Source organism: Mirounga angustirostris, unplaced genomic scaffold (genome assembly GCF_029215605.1).
Source record: "Mirounga angustirostris isolate CCGP_5_RB_7025 unplaced genomic scaffold, mMirAng1.0.hap1 SCAF_8, whole genome shotgun sequence".
Lineage (NCBI taxonomy): Eukaryota > Metazoa > Chordata > Mammalia > Carnivora > Phocidae > Mirounga > Mirounga angustirostris.
The window spans coordinates 14,490,805-14,506,388 of record NW_026991716.1 but is presented as its reverse complement, the minus strand read 5'-3'; the positions used below and the strand labels follow the sequence as shown (position 1 = coordinate 14,506,388).

The 15,584-nt window shown below is 48.8% G+C and overlaps 1 protein-coding gene across 9 annotated transcripts in view; it reads left to right on the top strand.

Moving 5' to 3' along the window:
- PHACTR1 (phosphatase and actin regulator 1) overlaps window positions 1-15,584 on the top strand; it is a 316,524-nt gene that overhangs the window by 270,002 nt on the left and 30,938 nt on the right. For all 9 annotated transcript variants that reach the window (XM_064597166.1, XM_064597170.1, XM_064597167.1 and 6 more), the window contains 2 exons: window positions 1,398-1,642; window positions 3,741-3,897. In XM_064597166.1, the coding sequence (XP_064453236.1) occupies window positions 1,398-1,642; window positions 3,741-3,897 (402 nt within the window). The remainder of the gene's footprint in view (window positions 1-1,397; window positions 1,643-3,740; window positions 3,898-15,584) is intronic.

The window sequence follows — 15,584 nt, the reverse complement described above, 5'->3', positions numbered from 1 at the left end:
GATAAGATATGCTAATGCAAAATTTATTGATACATAATTTAGCCTAACCTCACCCTCCCCTTCCTTGTGAATGTCAGACACTTTTGGATGGTAAAATGCATCGAGTCACCTATGCTTAGAAATTCCATAAATGAAAGATGTAAATGCCACTTCCAGTTAACCTGAAGAAGAATTATAAAATTTCACTCTTTCCTGGCTCCATTTTTCTTGTTGGACTTCATTCAGAGCCTGTCATAGAAAGAATTCTAAATTGCTAGAAGAGGCCTAGGAGAGACTGTGTTTTTTTAAAAAAAATAACGATTTTTCTTTATTTTTGATGCTCTCTCTCCCTCCTAATTTCCCTATAGTGAATTTATACGGCTTTTAGAATGAAGCAAAGCATTTTTAACTAAGATACATATATTTTTTTTTAATCTGAGTTGGTTCACCTTAGGAGGTAAAACCAAGAATGTCATCAACATTGCCTTCTGGAAAATTAACCTACAAAAAAACTAGACTGACATTACCTGTGGCTGCTGAGAGTCTGACAGGGTCCTTGGGAGAGAAATCCCTCCAACTTACCATGACCCCATCCACCACGATGGTCATTCATGTGTCTCCAGCCTTATGGTCCCACCTCTGCTCTTCCTCTGCATCTCCTTCCATGACATTTCAAACAGTCTCTCCCACACCCAGCCCCTACCAGCCATGCTGTGTAGTTTTGAAGCTAGAAACTCAGGCATTATCTCTTTCTTTCCTGGATCCCTAGCTTTACCCTCCAATTAATGCTCTTACTCCTCCTATGAAACACATGGGTTGCAAATGAACCTTCCTTTGACACTTGGAAATGTTATCTTAACCATAAATATTTCTGGAATTCAAATTCTTTTTTAAAAAAATTCTGCGTCTGGGGTGCCTGGGTTGCTCAGTCGTTAGGCATCTGCCTTCGGCTCAGGTCATGATCCCAGGGTGCTGGGATCGAGCTCCGCATCGGGCTCCCTGCTCAGCGGGAAGCCTGCTTCTCCCTCTCCCTCTCCCCCTGCTGTGTTCCCTCTCTCACTGTGTCTCTCTCTGTCAAATAAATAAATAAAATATATTTTTTTTAAATTCTGTGTTTTTGTGACAAATGCACCAGAGCCTCCCCCACACAAAAAAATTACCATCATAACCATTTTCAAGTGTACAGTTGAGGGGCATTGAGTATGTCCACCTGGATGTGTAAACCTTACCCCCATCCATCCCTCAGGAAACTCTGTTGCCCTAAAATGTTTTGCTGTGAGGTAAGAAAGGAGACATGAATAGCCCGGTAGACCCTTTGTCTCCTAGGATGGGACAGATGAGTCTTAAAAAGATGCTGATGCATTTATGTGACGTGTTGGCCGGAATTAACGCCCTCTCTCCTCTCCTTCTTCCAACAGCTCTGAGCAGCGGGTCCCCTGTTCCACTTCTTACCACAGCTCTGGTTTGCACTCCGGTGACGGTGTCACCAAAGCGGGACCTCTGGGCCTTCCGGAAATAAGACAAGTGCCAACTGTTGTGATTGAATGTGATGACAATAAAGAAAATGTGCCTCACGAATCAGACTATGAAGACTCTTCTTGCCTGTACACGAGAGAGGAGGAGGAAGAGGAGGATGAAGACGATGACAGCGCGCTATACACCAGTGTGTATCGCGGGGTGTCGCTGAGGGTGGGGCTCGGGGGGTAGGAGGGCTGCCCCAGCTGCCCCCCACTCTGGCTGCCAATCCGGGTGCAGGTGTCCACTGGCCCGGGGTCACAGGGCAGCTCAGTTAGCAAGATAAAAGGGTAAATGTCCTCCAGACACCCCCATAGCTCCAAAAATGGCAACATCATGCCTCCATTTCTCATCTCTTAGATGGATTTTTCTGTCTTTGATTCCTTTCCTTGGACCCAACCCCCTTCCTCAAAAAAAAAAAGAGAGGGGGGACCCTAAAATTCCGTTGCAGTCCACAGAATGCTCAGAAATACTAGCCGTTGTGTATGCAACAAATTCATTTTTAAGCCCACCTCTACAACTCTAGAAGGCTTGAATTTAAATTTCTTACTTAAGGCCTTTACGTGTGCAAAGAAGCAATGAAAAAGCAAAGTTCAGAATCTGGTGTTCTGGCCATAAATAGTAAATTTCAGTTAAGTGAGTACAGGCTGATTATTTGGTCAACTTTTTTAAGATTTTATTTATTTATTCAGAGAGTGTGTGTGAGTGGGGGAGCAGCAGAGGGCAAGAGCGTCTTAAACAGACTCCATGCTGAGCTTGGAGCCCGACGTGGGACTCGATTCCACGACCCTGAGATCATGACCTGAGCCGAAACCAAGAGTCGGACGCTTAACTGACTGAGCCCCCCAAGCGCCCCTATTTGGTCAACTTTTTAATGAATTTACATAATAGCAGCCTTCTACTGAATATATACTGTGTGCCTGACAATGTGCTAAGATTTTATTCTGTTCCGTGCATCTTAAAACACCCGCTGACATGGGTGCTCTGGCCCCGTTTTGCAAATAAGGGAAAATGTGGAGAGGGCCGGGGCTCGCCCAGAGCCTCCCATCTAAGAGCACGGGGACTTGAAGCTGGCTAGGTCTCCTCCCAAGGCCCTTGTTCTAAAACCAGTGGAGGCAGAAAGAAGACCAGCACTACTAAATAAAATCCAAAGGAATCCCCCCCACCATGTACTGCTTCCCAGTCTCTCCCCCATTTCACATGCACCAGGCTTCAGGCAGCTAAACTGGAGAGCTGGGAAGAGGCCTGGCGAGCGAGCCAAGAGATGATCAAAATAATGTCCAGGAGAGAGAGAACCACAGAGGGGCCACCAGAGCCCAAGGGACCCATGAGTGGGAGCAGCGCCCAGCTTCTGCTCCCCGTTTCCTCCCCTGAGAATTGAGGCGTTTCCCAGCCTTGGCAGCACTGACATTCAGGGCAGAGAATTCTTCGTTGTGGGGGCTGCCCCGTGCATTACAGGATACTCAGCAGCACCCCTGGCCTCTGCCCACCAGATGCCAGGAACACCCTTCTCCCCCTGCCGCCCCCCAGTTTTGACAAGCAAAAGGCGTCTCTGGACTTTGCCAAGTGTGTCCTTGGTGGGGGACAGGAGGTGCAAAAGTACCCCCGGTTGAGAACCGTAGGCTTATTCTAGGAAGCCCTGCCCTCTGCTCAATCCCAGAATGTTGCCTGTTTCAGTGACCTCGCTTCCACTCCAGCCCCAAACACACCCCACTTTGCCCAACTATACTTCCCTTCGCGCGCCCCCGGTTCTACTCCAGCTGGTCTCTCATCTCCTGTGATCGCCTGGCTCACCCGTCCTCTCTGAGCTTCCCCCCTGCAGATGGCCTCCAGCCGCTACCTGTTTTGGGTGACACCTGTCCCGCGGGCACCAACCCTCCTCCTCTCTGAAGCTCCCCGTAGCTCCCCGAGGCCTCTGGCCACTCTGTGCCTTGCGTTCTGTCGCGCTCCACAGCCTGGCCGGCCCTCCTTTGTGATGTTGTCTGCCTGCTGGGGTTCCTGGGGAGCAGAGATCCAATCACAGTCTCCCTGCGTGCCCCTCACATGCACAAGACAGCGCTAGGTATAGAGAACATGTTGGTCGCAGAAACTCTATCAATGAACGCTCTGAGTAAGGCCTTAGCCAGCCCCAGGGGTTAGGCCCACTGTGTCTGTCTGCCTGCCTTTCACCTCGTGGCCCACCCCTGGCCGCATGGAGCCCGGGCAGCTTGGGGGCAGCGTTAAGGACTTGTTTCTCCCTCCCGCAGCCTCCCTGGCCATGAAGGTGTGCAGGAAGGACTCCTTAGCCATCAAACTCAGCAACAGGCCCTCCAAGCGGGAGCTCGAAGAAAAGAACATCCTTCCCAGGCAGACGGATGAAGAGAGACTGGAGCTGAGGCAGCAGATCGGCACCAAGCTCACCAGGTAGGACAGCCCGACGGGCCATTCTTCGGACTCGAGTAGAAGGCGGTCTCCATCCCCAATCCGTCCCGGGTGTCTCTGGAAGAGCTTCCTGCGGGGAAAGTCCGTGGGAAGCATTCTAGTCTTCCCCAGCTTTGCTGTTATGGTCCCTTCCCATTCATTCAGCCACGTGTTGGAACTTTTACCTGAATAAAGGCTCAGGGAGAAGCTGAAGGGCAGATTTCCAGGGAGAATAACCACCTTAGAAAAACCACCACCGTCCAGTAGCTGGGACGATCTGCGTCCACTGGCGTTGGGTTTGGTGAAGCTCAGTGCCATCAGATAAGCACATTTTCTGCCGTTCTGCGCAACTGGATGAGGCCAGGGGTGGATCATGCCTTGTCACTAGCTTGTGAGCCTTCCTGAGTGGTTGCGTCTGAGTACAGATAGTATGGACATGCTTGTGGCACTGTGTTATATTAATATATTAAACCCCTACATACCATGTTTAGAACCTGGGGCACATGTGTGTGGTATCAGCTGACGTTCGCGGGGCGCTTATTGTCTGCCATTCTTCTAAACATTTTACGTGTATTAAATCATTTCCTCTTTGAGCCTCCCTGTGAAATGTGTGCCCATTTCACAGAGGAGGACAGCGGACACCGAAACCTGTGGTTACCTGCAGCATGCTGCGCACAATGGCTCCAGAGCGCCCCCTCTTGACCAAGTGTATTACGCCCACCCCGCCCCCCATTCTAACCGCTGTTGCAGGGAGCCCTTCCTTTGTACCAGGCATTGTGGCAAGGCTCTGAGCTGCCCTCTGCCTCTTCCTAGCGGGATAGCCTCGAGTAAGTCACTTGTTCTGTCTGCCTATGTTTCCGCGTTTGTAAAATGGGAGTCGTAAGGATTCCAAAACGTAAGTAAAGCATTTAAACCCGTTCCTGGCCCATGGTGAACACTCTGGTACCCTCCCAGCAACCCCGTCCAGTAGCTTTCCTTATCTTCACAAGTGCAGGTGAGGAACGTGGTGCCTAGAGAGCTTCCAGAGGTGTAGACTTCATCCAGCAGAGTACTGGTGTCCTCCCCTCCCGCCTGACTTAGTTCCTCACCTAAGGGCCCCTTTCTGTCTCACGGTTAACTTGGTTCCGTCCTGGAGGATGCTGTTTTAATGGTACCAGGCTGCGTAAATTGTTCAGCACAGATGGATGATTTGGTCTTGTGTCACTCAGACTTCAGAGCCTTAGAATGGAGATAATCTAACCACCTGCATGTGCACATACACTCTCACACGCTCATTGAATGTGGTAACATGTCCGCACTGTAGTGATCCAGATCGCTCTTCATACTGTGGTGACAGCTACTTACCGCGTCCTGGGGAGCCTGCCCCATTGTTGGATTGTTACACATCCTTCCTTCTATGGAACAAAAATCTCTGTCCGTGCAACTCTTCCCCCCGGTCCCATCCTCTTCCTTCAGTGACTACTCAGAGCCTCATCCCTGTTATCATCCTTCTTGGAGACAGTGATACTCCTCTCCCAGGATATAACCAGATCTTCTTTCTGGGCATGGGATGGGTGGATATAGCTTTGGGCAGCTTCCTGAACCCGCTTGTTCAGTTTTATACCTAATACAAAAAGGGCTGTCTTTTAGGGGGCTGGGGAAAAAAAGGAGCAGTTCCTTGACCCAAGCCCATCTTTTCAAATGCAGCTCCCCCCACCCTGAGAGTGGGCACCCTTTATCATGGTTCTCTCCCCTTCATTCCTGCTTTCCCAGCTTTGCTACAGAACAAGCAGAGCCCCAGGTGTGTGAGGGCAAAATGGAAGAATTCTCTGTGGGGAGTGAGGTGAGGGAGATGCCAGCGCATCTGCGGCCCCAGGGTGGCATCGTCCATGGGGAGAGAGAGAGAAAGACAGGACATGTAGAAAGCAGACCTGCACTGGGCTCTCTGCTTATCTGTTGTAGAGCAGTTCTACCTGGAGGTAACTGACAAAACGGGCCATTGATGTCCCAGAACAGACTCCTGAAAGGGAGACGGTGCCCAGCTTCTCACGCCTGAACCCACGTTCCAGTACCGCCCCCATGACAGGCTGGCGATGGTGGGGATGAGACCACAGGTGGGAAGAGACACAGACCATTCACGTGCTAGAGGAAGCTCTCCTCAACTGAAGCCTCATCCCAACCCTTCCTCCTCTAAGGACACTTAACTCTGCTTGGAATTCCTAACACCCACTGAAGGTTACCGTTCCCAGCTCTCTCTCACCCTGGTCGTGGCCTGGGGGAGAAAGAGGGGAGTCGGGATGGTCATGTTGGAAGGATTCAAGGCGTTGAGCTGGCCTTTGTCCTTGCTCCGGATTCACCTCGTCTTTGTTCACTCTTCCAGCTAGGGAGTTTGTTTCCTTGTGGCCAGACCCTGGGCATCTCCAGCCAGACTGTAAAAAGTGGGCCTAAAAGAGAGGACGTCGGGAGTGTTCAGTGGGTTGACCAGATAGTGCAGAATCCAGCAAATCAGGTGAACAGGCCAAATCCGCGTCTCCCAGTCTTCTTTGAGAGAGTGCAGCTGCTGATTCTCACCCAAGGAGTTTTCAGGACCATTTCCTTTGGGGTGAGAACCCAGCTCTGTGCTTCCAGCCACTCACTCATCATCCTGACGCCAGGGCCAAACGAAGGGGAAATCTGAGAAGCAGAAGGTGACAGGCAGTGGCAGAACTCATCACAGGACAGGAGCCTTGGCTTCCGGTTCTGGTTCTGCAGTTTCCTGAGCAGGCATCTGTCCTGGGCCTTCACTTCCTAACCCGAGGAGATTAGATTATGTCATCTGATGACCTAGCACCATCTGTGAGTTTTATTACCGAAAAAGTAACTAATAGAACGTAGGAACCTGCATTAGAGTTAGAAGCTACGGGGCTGTGGCATTCTTTGGCTCTTGGAGAGTCGTATCATCGTGCTGGAAATCTTACATGCTTTGAAAAGCACGTAGCCAAGTCTGCAATGCTCCAGGAGTGACAAGTAAGACACAAAACATAATTTTAGCCTGGTAGTTTTAATAGCATAAAAAACAAACAAACAATGCAACATTCCAAGAATAATCCCAACTTGGAGGCGGGAAGCAGAAGCACCAAGAAAACAACGTCAAGCATTAAGGCAGAGTTTCTCCATAAGAATGCACAAACATCATGTTTTGACAGTAAATAACTGTTTCAGTCAGTTGCCATTTGAGAAATGCGGGCCACCCTTGAGACATGAACATGGTCGACTGGGTGCACATTGCTCTGCGCCTTATGTATACAGACTCAGGATGGGTGCAGAGAACCAAGGGGGTGAGCAAGCCCACACACTGCGGGGTGGTGGGTGGGGGGTAAAGGTAGCAGAACATCTGTTTAAATTTATTTTGTATCATTCTTTTTAAGCTGAGTGCTCGCGTTTGTTTATAATACGCACGGTGTATGAACACAATGGTACTACTATGTAGTTAAAGGGCAAAATGGGGGGGGCCTGCCTAGATTTTCTTGATGGACTTCTCAAAAAGCGTGGAGTCCACAGATAGGTGAGGAGGACTTGTCATCTCTAGTGACCTCTGGTCCGTGGAAGTGTGCAAGCTCAGGGCAGTCTCTCACCTCCCCGCGCCCCCGGAGCCCTACCCGAGTGCAAGACCCCACTGTTTTCTCTCTGGGTCTCCTCTCGGGGCCCTGCAGCCTGAACCCTAGGAGCAGTCAGCCTGATCTGCCTTCTGGCCCTTCTCCACTTTGCAGCCCGGGGTGCCGACTGGCCCACGAAGTGAAATTCTCCCCAGAGGCTGGAGCATAGGGCCCCTGGGAATGGGGCTCTCAGGGACCAGAGAGAAGCCTGATGCCCCCAAACATGGGCTGTTGTCTCTGAGATATCCTTTAGAAAGTGAGTCGTCCTGTAAGCCACCAGGACTGCTTGTTTTATTTTTATTTATTTATTTATTTATTTATTTATTTATTTTAAGATTTTATTTATTTATTTGAGACAGAGAGAATGAGAGAGAGAGAGCACATGAGAGGGGGGAGGGTCAGAGGCAGAAGCAGACTCCCCGCCGAGCAGGGAGCCCGATGCGGGACTCGATCCCGGGACTCCGGGATCATGACCTGAGCCGAAGGCAATCGCTTAACCAACTGAGCCACCCAGGCGCCCCAGGACTGCTTGTTTTAAAAGGAAGGAGCTGAGACTCTGGAACGTGGCCAGTGCACTTAGTCCTTTCCTTGGGGAGCAACCAGCTTTCTAGACCTAGCCAGCTCAGTCCTCTCCCACTGAGACCCTCTCCTCCATGCCCTCCAGTGCCCTCCAGAATGTTTAGATCAGACAGCAGGAGGAGAAGCCTGGGAAAGCAAATCAAATGGAAGCGCCCCCCCCGTGTATGTGGGAGTGTGTAATCTGAAGCACGCACGGGCATGTAAGTGAGGGTTGAGGCTGTCTGCTTCCCTGACACACTCATTCCCTGAATATACCTCTTCTCGCTTTCAGTATCAGCCTTCCACCCCGGGGACGGGGAAGGGCTTTTATCTTTTGTGCAGTCATGGTTGACCAGACTTTCTCAGCACCACCCCCGCTGGATCAGGCACACCCGAACTTGTAATTGGAAACATCTCTATGGGGAAGCTCTCGGAAGCCTTGCTCAGTTTGGGGAAGGATGTTTTTCCTTGTGGTGTCCTCTCTGGACCAGATGTATCCAGTGATTCGGGCTACTCGCCCATGATTCCACCCGACGATCAAAGGCAGATACTTAATTTAAGCTACTTGGAGTATTGGTTCCTAGGGTGGCCATAATAGCAAACCAGAGACTGACCGACTTAAACTAGAGAACCTGATCGTCTCCCAGTTCTGGCAGCTAGACGTCAAGACCAAGGTGTCGGCAGGGTTGGTTCCTTCTGGGGGCTGTGAACGGCTGTGTGTGCCATGCCTCTCCCCTGGCTTCTGGCCATTTGCTGGCAGTCCTTGGCTTTGTAGATGCATCACCCTGATCTGCATCTTCATCTCTGCTTCTCCCTGTGAGCGTGTCTCTGTGTCAAAATTCCCCGTTTGCATAAGGAGACCGGTCATATTGGTGAGGGCCCACCCATAAGAGTCTTGTTTAAACTTGGTTAGCTCTATAAAGACCCTGTCTCTGTATAAGGTCACATTTTGAGGTCCTGGGATTAGGACTTCAACATATGAATTTTGGGGAGATATGATTCAACCCATAACATTTGGGGAGGTGCAAAGTGGGTCTAACTAGGAAAGGGGCCACAACCCCCAATGCATGCCAGGGCCAACCAGATAGTGAACATAAGTGAAACAGGCATGTCTAAGATTGTGAACAGAGAGTGTTGGGAATGGGGGCAACATGGGAAGTTCACCCCTTATCTAAAAGCACTGGTACTATTCAGCTCCAGCCCCTGTTGTTTTGCAGAAATGAAGGACTAGTTTTTCAGATCTTCTGAAAAAAGTCTGACATTAAAAAAAAAAAAAAAAAGTTCCAATTTTTAAAAACATGGTACAGAGCAAACAATATATTTATGGACTAAATTCAGCCCAAGGACCACATCTCAGCCTGGGCACTTGGTTTTGATCTCTGACCTGGAAATTGTCATTTTTCTTCTGTGGACCATAGTCATACATTCTCGGGGGAGTGCACTACACATTTTTCCCAAGATTTTGAGAAAGGAGTATTACTGGATGTTGTAAACATGAATGTGAGGGGCACTTGAGTGGCTCAGTCGGTTAAACATCTGCCTTCAGCTCAGGTCATGATCTCAGCGTCCTGGGATGGAGTCTCCTCATCAGGCTCTGTGCTCAGCAGGGAGTCTGCTTCTCCCTCTACCCCTCCCCCCTGCTCGTGCGTGTGCTCGCTCGTGCTATCTCGCAAATGAATAAGTAAAATCTTAAAATATATTTATATAAATGTGAGAATGTTGCATGTCTATATCTGTAGCAATTTGGAAGTAACATCTTATAAAATCCAAATTCATTTGAGTGTAGTTATTTATGTGGATTGATCATTAAAGCAATCTACCAACTCTACCACGTTCCTAAAAAGAGCACGTGGTCCAGCCTTCTTTGTCTCAGGAATTCAAACAGATGACTGCAGAAGGACACGTGAATTTGGATGGAGACCTACCTGTAGCTGCTGCTTCTCTTCAGTGCCCATGAGTCTGGGAATCAGAAGGATCTCAGGTTAAAGCACCTGCTGGTTGTTGATAGTTTGAACGTACACTTCAGACGTGAAAACCAGCGCTAAGCGCAACATCCAGATCAGAAGTAGGACCCTCCTTTGATTAGTACAAAAAATCCCTCCTCTCCTCCTCACCAGGGATAGTTCCCATCACTTAGCTGTCCTTGTGGTGGCAGGAGGTGGTGAACCAGATGGGGCCACTGGGAAATGTTAGTGCTGCCCAGCCCCCTAGAACCTAGTATGTGATTCTCTCTTATTTAGAATGTCGTAACGTGGTAGAGAGAAAGAGTGTGCTAAACCCGTATTTTAGGCTGCCAGGGGTGGTTCACAACTAAAGTCACTATAAGCAGAATATAAAGTCCTATGTACAGAGGATTGGGTCCTGCTCAAGGCAGAAAATTGAAATCCATTTTTTATGCTCACGGCAGAGGCGATAAAAGACAGTAATTCTGACTTCTGACTGTAGCTTGCACATGGCTTATGGTTTGGGAAAATCGCTACTGGGAGTCTAACGCACCAGAGCCTCCTTCCAAGGTGGCACATGAGATCTCCCCCCCGGCTCCCCCCACCAAAATCTAAGGACCGATGCTAAGTGTGAGCTACCATCTCTCCAGGCCGGGTGATTTCTGCTACTGCAAAAGCACATCCCAAAAATAAGGATAACACTCAAAGGTCTATAAATTCAGTTCAACTTTGACCTCCTAGCCCTGGACGCAAGCCGCTGCGAGTCACCACGTGAATAAAAGATGGAGGGAAACAGACCTGAGAGCAGTTCAGGAGGAGCTTCGTTGTGCACCTGGCCCTTGCAGCCAGCTCCATCATGGTCATCCCCAGCATCTTGGCCGCGGCGGTGGGGGGGGTCCTGGCACGGAGCCCAGGCCGCGGGGACCTGGGAGGGAGGGAAAGAGGGTGCTGCGTCCCATCCACAAAGCCCGGCTGGGCGTGGCTCAGGCTGGTGGGCTTTCTCTGCGCATTCCAAGACCACCCCTAAACCAAACTGAATTGGGGTATGAGTCACCACACTGACACTGAGTGGACGTGGTTCTTTGTGCAGCATCTGAATAGCAAACGCGTAGACCCGTCCAGGCGCTCAGATGCCTGACAATCTCCCATTAACTCGCTGTACAAGTTAGAAAGCCCTTTTTAAAAGCCCTTCTTCAGAAAGGCTGACATCTCATGAAAGGTGCTGAGTCGAGTGGAGGCTACAGTACTGTGTGTCTGATAGAAAGGGGCAACCACACATTTTTTGCTTTTTGTTGTTAGTGAAAGCTGCGAAGGCTGTCCTGGGGAGATTTGACGGAGGCGTCTTGGGAGAAGGTGGAATAAAACTGCAGGAGCACCAGGGTGGAGGTTGGGGCCTTGGGGCTTGAGCCACGCCCATCACGGACCTTGCACTGACCTGTCAGAGCAGAGCCTTGCAGAAACTCAGGAGCCTCTTGCTCTCCTGCCCCTACCTCCAGTTTTAAGAAATGCAGTGAACCACACTGAGATACCACCTTATACCAGTTAGAATGGCAAAAATCGACAAGGCAAGAAACAAGTGTTGGCGAGGATATGGAGAAAGGGGAACCCTCTACACTGTTGGTGGGAATGCAGGATGGTGCAGTCACTCTGGAAAACAGTGTGGAGGTTCCTTAAGGAGTTAAAAAGAGAGCTCCCCTATGACCCAGCAATTGCACTACTGGGTATTTACCCCAAAGACACAAACGTAATGCAAAGTAGGGCCATATGCACCCCAGTGTTCATAGCAGTAATATCCACAATAGCCAAACTGTGGAAGGAGCTGAGATGCCCTATAATAGACGAATGGATAAAGAAGAGGTGGTCCATATACACAACAGAATATTACTCAGCCATCAGAAATGATGAATACCCAACTTTTGCATCAACGTGGATGGAACTGGAGGAGGTTATGCTAGGTGAAGTAAGTCAAGCAGAGAAAGTCAATTATCATATGGTTTCACTTATTTGTGGAACATAAGGAATAGCATGGAGGACATTAGGAGAAGGAAGGGAAAAATGAAGGGGGGAAATCGGAGGGGGAGACGAACCATGAAAGACTATGAACTCTGAGAAACAAACTGAGGGTTTTAGAGGGGAAGGGGGTGGGGGGATGGGTTAGCCCGGTGATGGGTATTAAGGAGGGCACCTACTGCATGGAGCACTGGGTGTTTTACGAAAACAAGCGTGGAACACTACATCAAAAACTGATGATGTAATGTATGGTGACTAACATTACATAATAATAATAAAAAAAGAAAGAAAGAAATGCAGTGAAGACAGAGTTCTTGACATCTTGTTACCCAGACGGAGTTGCGGAGCCCTGACCATGGGCGCGTGCGAGTTCAGGAGAGGAGTCTCAGTTTGCAAGCCTTGCGCGGGATGTCAGGGAAGAAAGACACATCTTGTCAGGCGCTTTCAGTGCTTTCTGTGTGTGACTCACAGCTGTCCCGGCTTCCCGTGCGTTTTTCAGTGATAAGAGTAAGTGGGAGGGACAAAAGAGCTGCCTTCTACTCTGCAAAAACAGAATCCATCTATGTTTAAAACTTGTAAAGGTTTAAAAAGGAAAAAAGTGGCCGTCCCTGGGGGTGAGGGAGTCTTGTTTTGTTTTCTATTCCATAGCTTTTTTTGAACAACTACTTAGGCCAGCAGATTTCAAAATCTGGGGTGCTGGGCTGGGGAGGGGGCCATTGTATTCCCCTACAGAGGAAGCAGAGAACGCGCTAATCTTCTAAGCTGCTGTACGTTGGGCTACGTTTTAAGTAGTTAAAAGCCCTTTTAGTTCTCCACCTATTCTTGTCCTGATCGTTATTGGGGTAATCGGCAAGGATCATTCGGGTTTATTGTTCATCTTAGCAGGTGGCCGAAAGAAAGGCCCTGTTCCTTGGAATATTTGGCTAAGTAAGAGAAGAATCAGCCTGTCTCCATGGAGAGGCAACCATGCAGGGCCATGGTCCCTGACAACATCATCTAAGACTCCAGAGACCTTTCTGTGGATGACATGCTTCCCCATCGGCACCTCGGCCAATCCTCTTCACCTCCACCCTGCGAGGCAGCTGTTGGGATCCCTTCTTGTAGGTGAAGAAGCTGAGCTACTAATCCTAGGGACAATAAGGAGCAAAGCGAAACACACCTCCCCAATCCCAGACTTCCCTATCTGAAGCAGAGATGCTGAGAAAGATATTTCGTTTGGTTTCGTTTTTATGTTGAACAGAATTTCCATCCCAAGGGCCCCGCGGTTGGGCAGGGATTGTGTGGGGTGGTGGCGGAGTTCTAGACCGGGGGCGCCATCCTGTGTGTGCCCACGTCCTCCAGAGGTAAGCCGTGGAAGGAAGTGGGGATAGGTTTTCTTCCATCTTGGACCTAACTGGGCTTTTTCTTGCATTTCAGTAACACTGTTCACAGTAAGTAGGAAGAGCTGAAACACCTGATGCTGAGGTTTGAGTCTAGAGACGCTCCTGTCTGATTGAATGTGGGAAACCACCGGTGGGGTGGCTCCCACGGTGTGGTCCGTGGGTCAGTGGCATTAGCATCACCTGAGAACTTGCTGAAATGCATATTTCCAGGCCCCACCAAGACTCTGAATCAGAAATTCTGAGGATGGGACCCAGAAATCTGCGTTGTAACAAGCATGAGTCTGATGTACCCTGATGTTTGAGAAGCAGGGGTCTAGTAGACAGAGCAATCCAGCCTGTGAAGCCTATGAACCTTAGATTGGAAGCTCCATCCTCCATTTACTGGTGGGTTCCTGTCCAGCCTCAGTTTCCACATCTGTCAGATGGACCTCCCACCCAACGTCATCAAGAGCTCTAAATGAGTAATTCTCCCAGTTGTAGTAGATAGTGAACACTGGTTTCTTCCTTCTCACTGTGAATTTGAATGTTACATTACACTAGACTCTTACTACTCAAAATAACTAAGGCTATTCACCCTAATAGGTAAATCCTAAATCCAAGTGGCTTGACAGTAAAGGTTTATTTTTCACTGAAGGAAAGCCTAATGTGGATCAGATGGCCTCTCCGTCATATAGCCTTCACACACTTCTAGAACACACAGCTCCAACATCTCTATAGCAAGGGAAGAGGGGATAGAGGAGATACACACATCGCTTCTGCTCATGACCCACCAACCAGAACTAGGCTCCTGACCCCAATCCAGCTGCAGAAGAGGCTGGAGAAGGAAAAGGAGCTTTCGGAATATTTGATGAGCACAAAGTGTCTTAGCCACAACTCCATGAAGCCAGCGTTTGTCACAGGTCTTCTGTATTTGATGGTTGTTCTGGTCATGACCCCAGTCATATAAAAGGGACAATCATATCTGAAACAGACATGATTAAAAGACTTTTCAGAAATTGTGGTATATACATTCAATGGAATATTGTTTGGCCTTTAAAAAAAAAAAAAAAAAAAGGAAATCCTTCCATTTACAACAACAAAGATGAACCTGGAAGACGTTATGCCAAGTGAAATAAGCCGGACATGGCAAGACAAATACTGCATGAACTCACTTGCATGTGGAATCTCTCTCTCGTTTTTTTTTTTTTTAAGAGAGAGAGAGAGCCTGAGCAGGGGGTGGGGGGCAGAGGGGGAGGAAGAGAGGGAATCTTAAGCAGACTCCACACCCAGTGCGAAGCCCTATGCGGGGCTCAATCTCACGACCCCAAGATCATGACCTGAGCCAAAATCAAGAGTAGGATGCTCGACCAACCGAGCCACCCAGGGGCCCCACTTGAATGTCAAATCTTAAAAATCAAAAACAATCGAACTCCGAATGACAGAGAGTGACAGAGAGTAGAATGGCAATTACCAGAAGCTGGGGAGTGCAGGGCATAGGAGAGGAATTGCTCAAATGGCACAAACTTTCAGTCCTAAGACGAGTTAAGTTCTGGAGACATAATGAACGGCATGGTGACCAGAGTTAATAGTAACACATTGTGTACTATAATGTCCCCAGAGAGTAGATCTTAATGTTCTCAGCACACACCAAAAAAATGGTACCTTGTGACCCACGTGATGGACGTGTTAGTTTGATTGAGACCATCCTTTCACAAGGTATACATATATCAAAACATCATGTTGTACATTTTAAGTATGTACGGTTTTCATCTGTCCGAAATAAAAAAGAAGGAAGGAGGCAGCCTGAGGGGAGCGCACCACGTGATTGTCTGACGCTCTGTGGTGGGCGAGTATCACTATGTGCTCCTGATCTGCATCAGTCAGTGATTTGCTCCAGAGGTCCAGTTTAGTAAAGCAACTCACAGAAATCAGAATAATTGCAATTAGAGGGAAAAAGACCTCAAGTAAACACTGCTTCCATTTAAAGAAAAAAAAAAAAAACTGACTTAAGTATGAATGGGAGATCCCAGAAGGGCACAGTGGACCTTGAGCTGAATGAGTTTGTTTTCTGTGGGTAGAAGGTTAACTTTACAGAGTCATAAGTCACTAAAGGAGACCATGGAACCTCAGCTCCAACAGATTGGTTCTGTTGTGAAGTATTGACTAAGCGCCTACTGTGTGCATGGCTCTGTACTAAGTGTCGC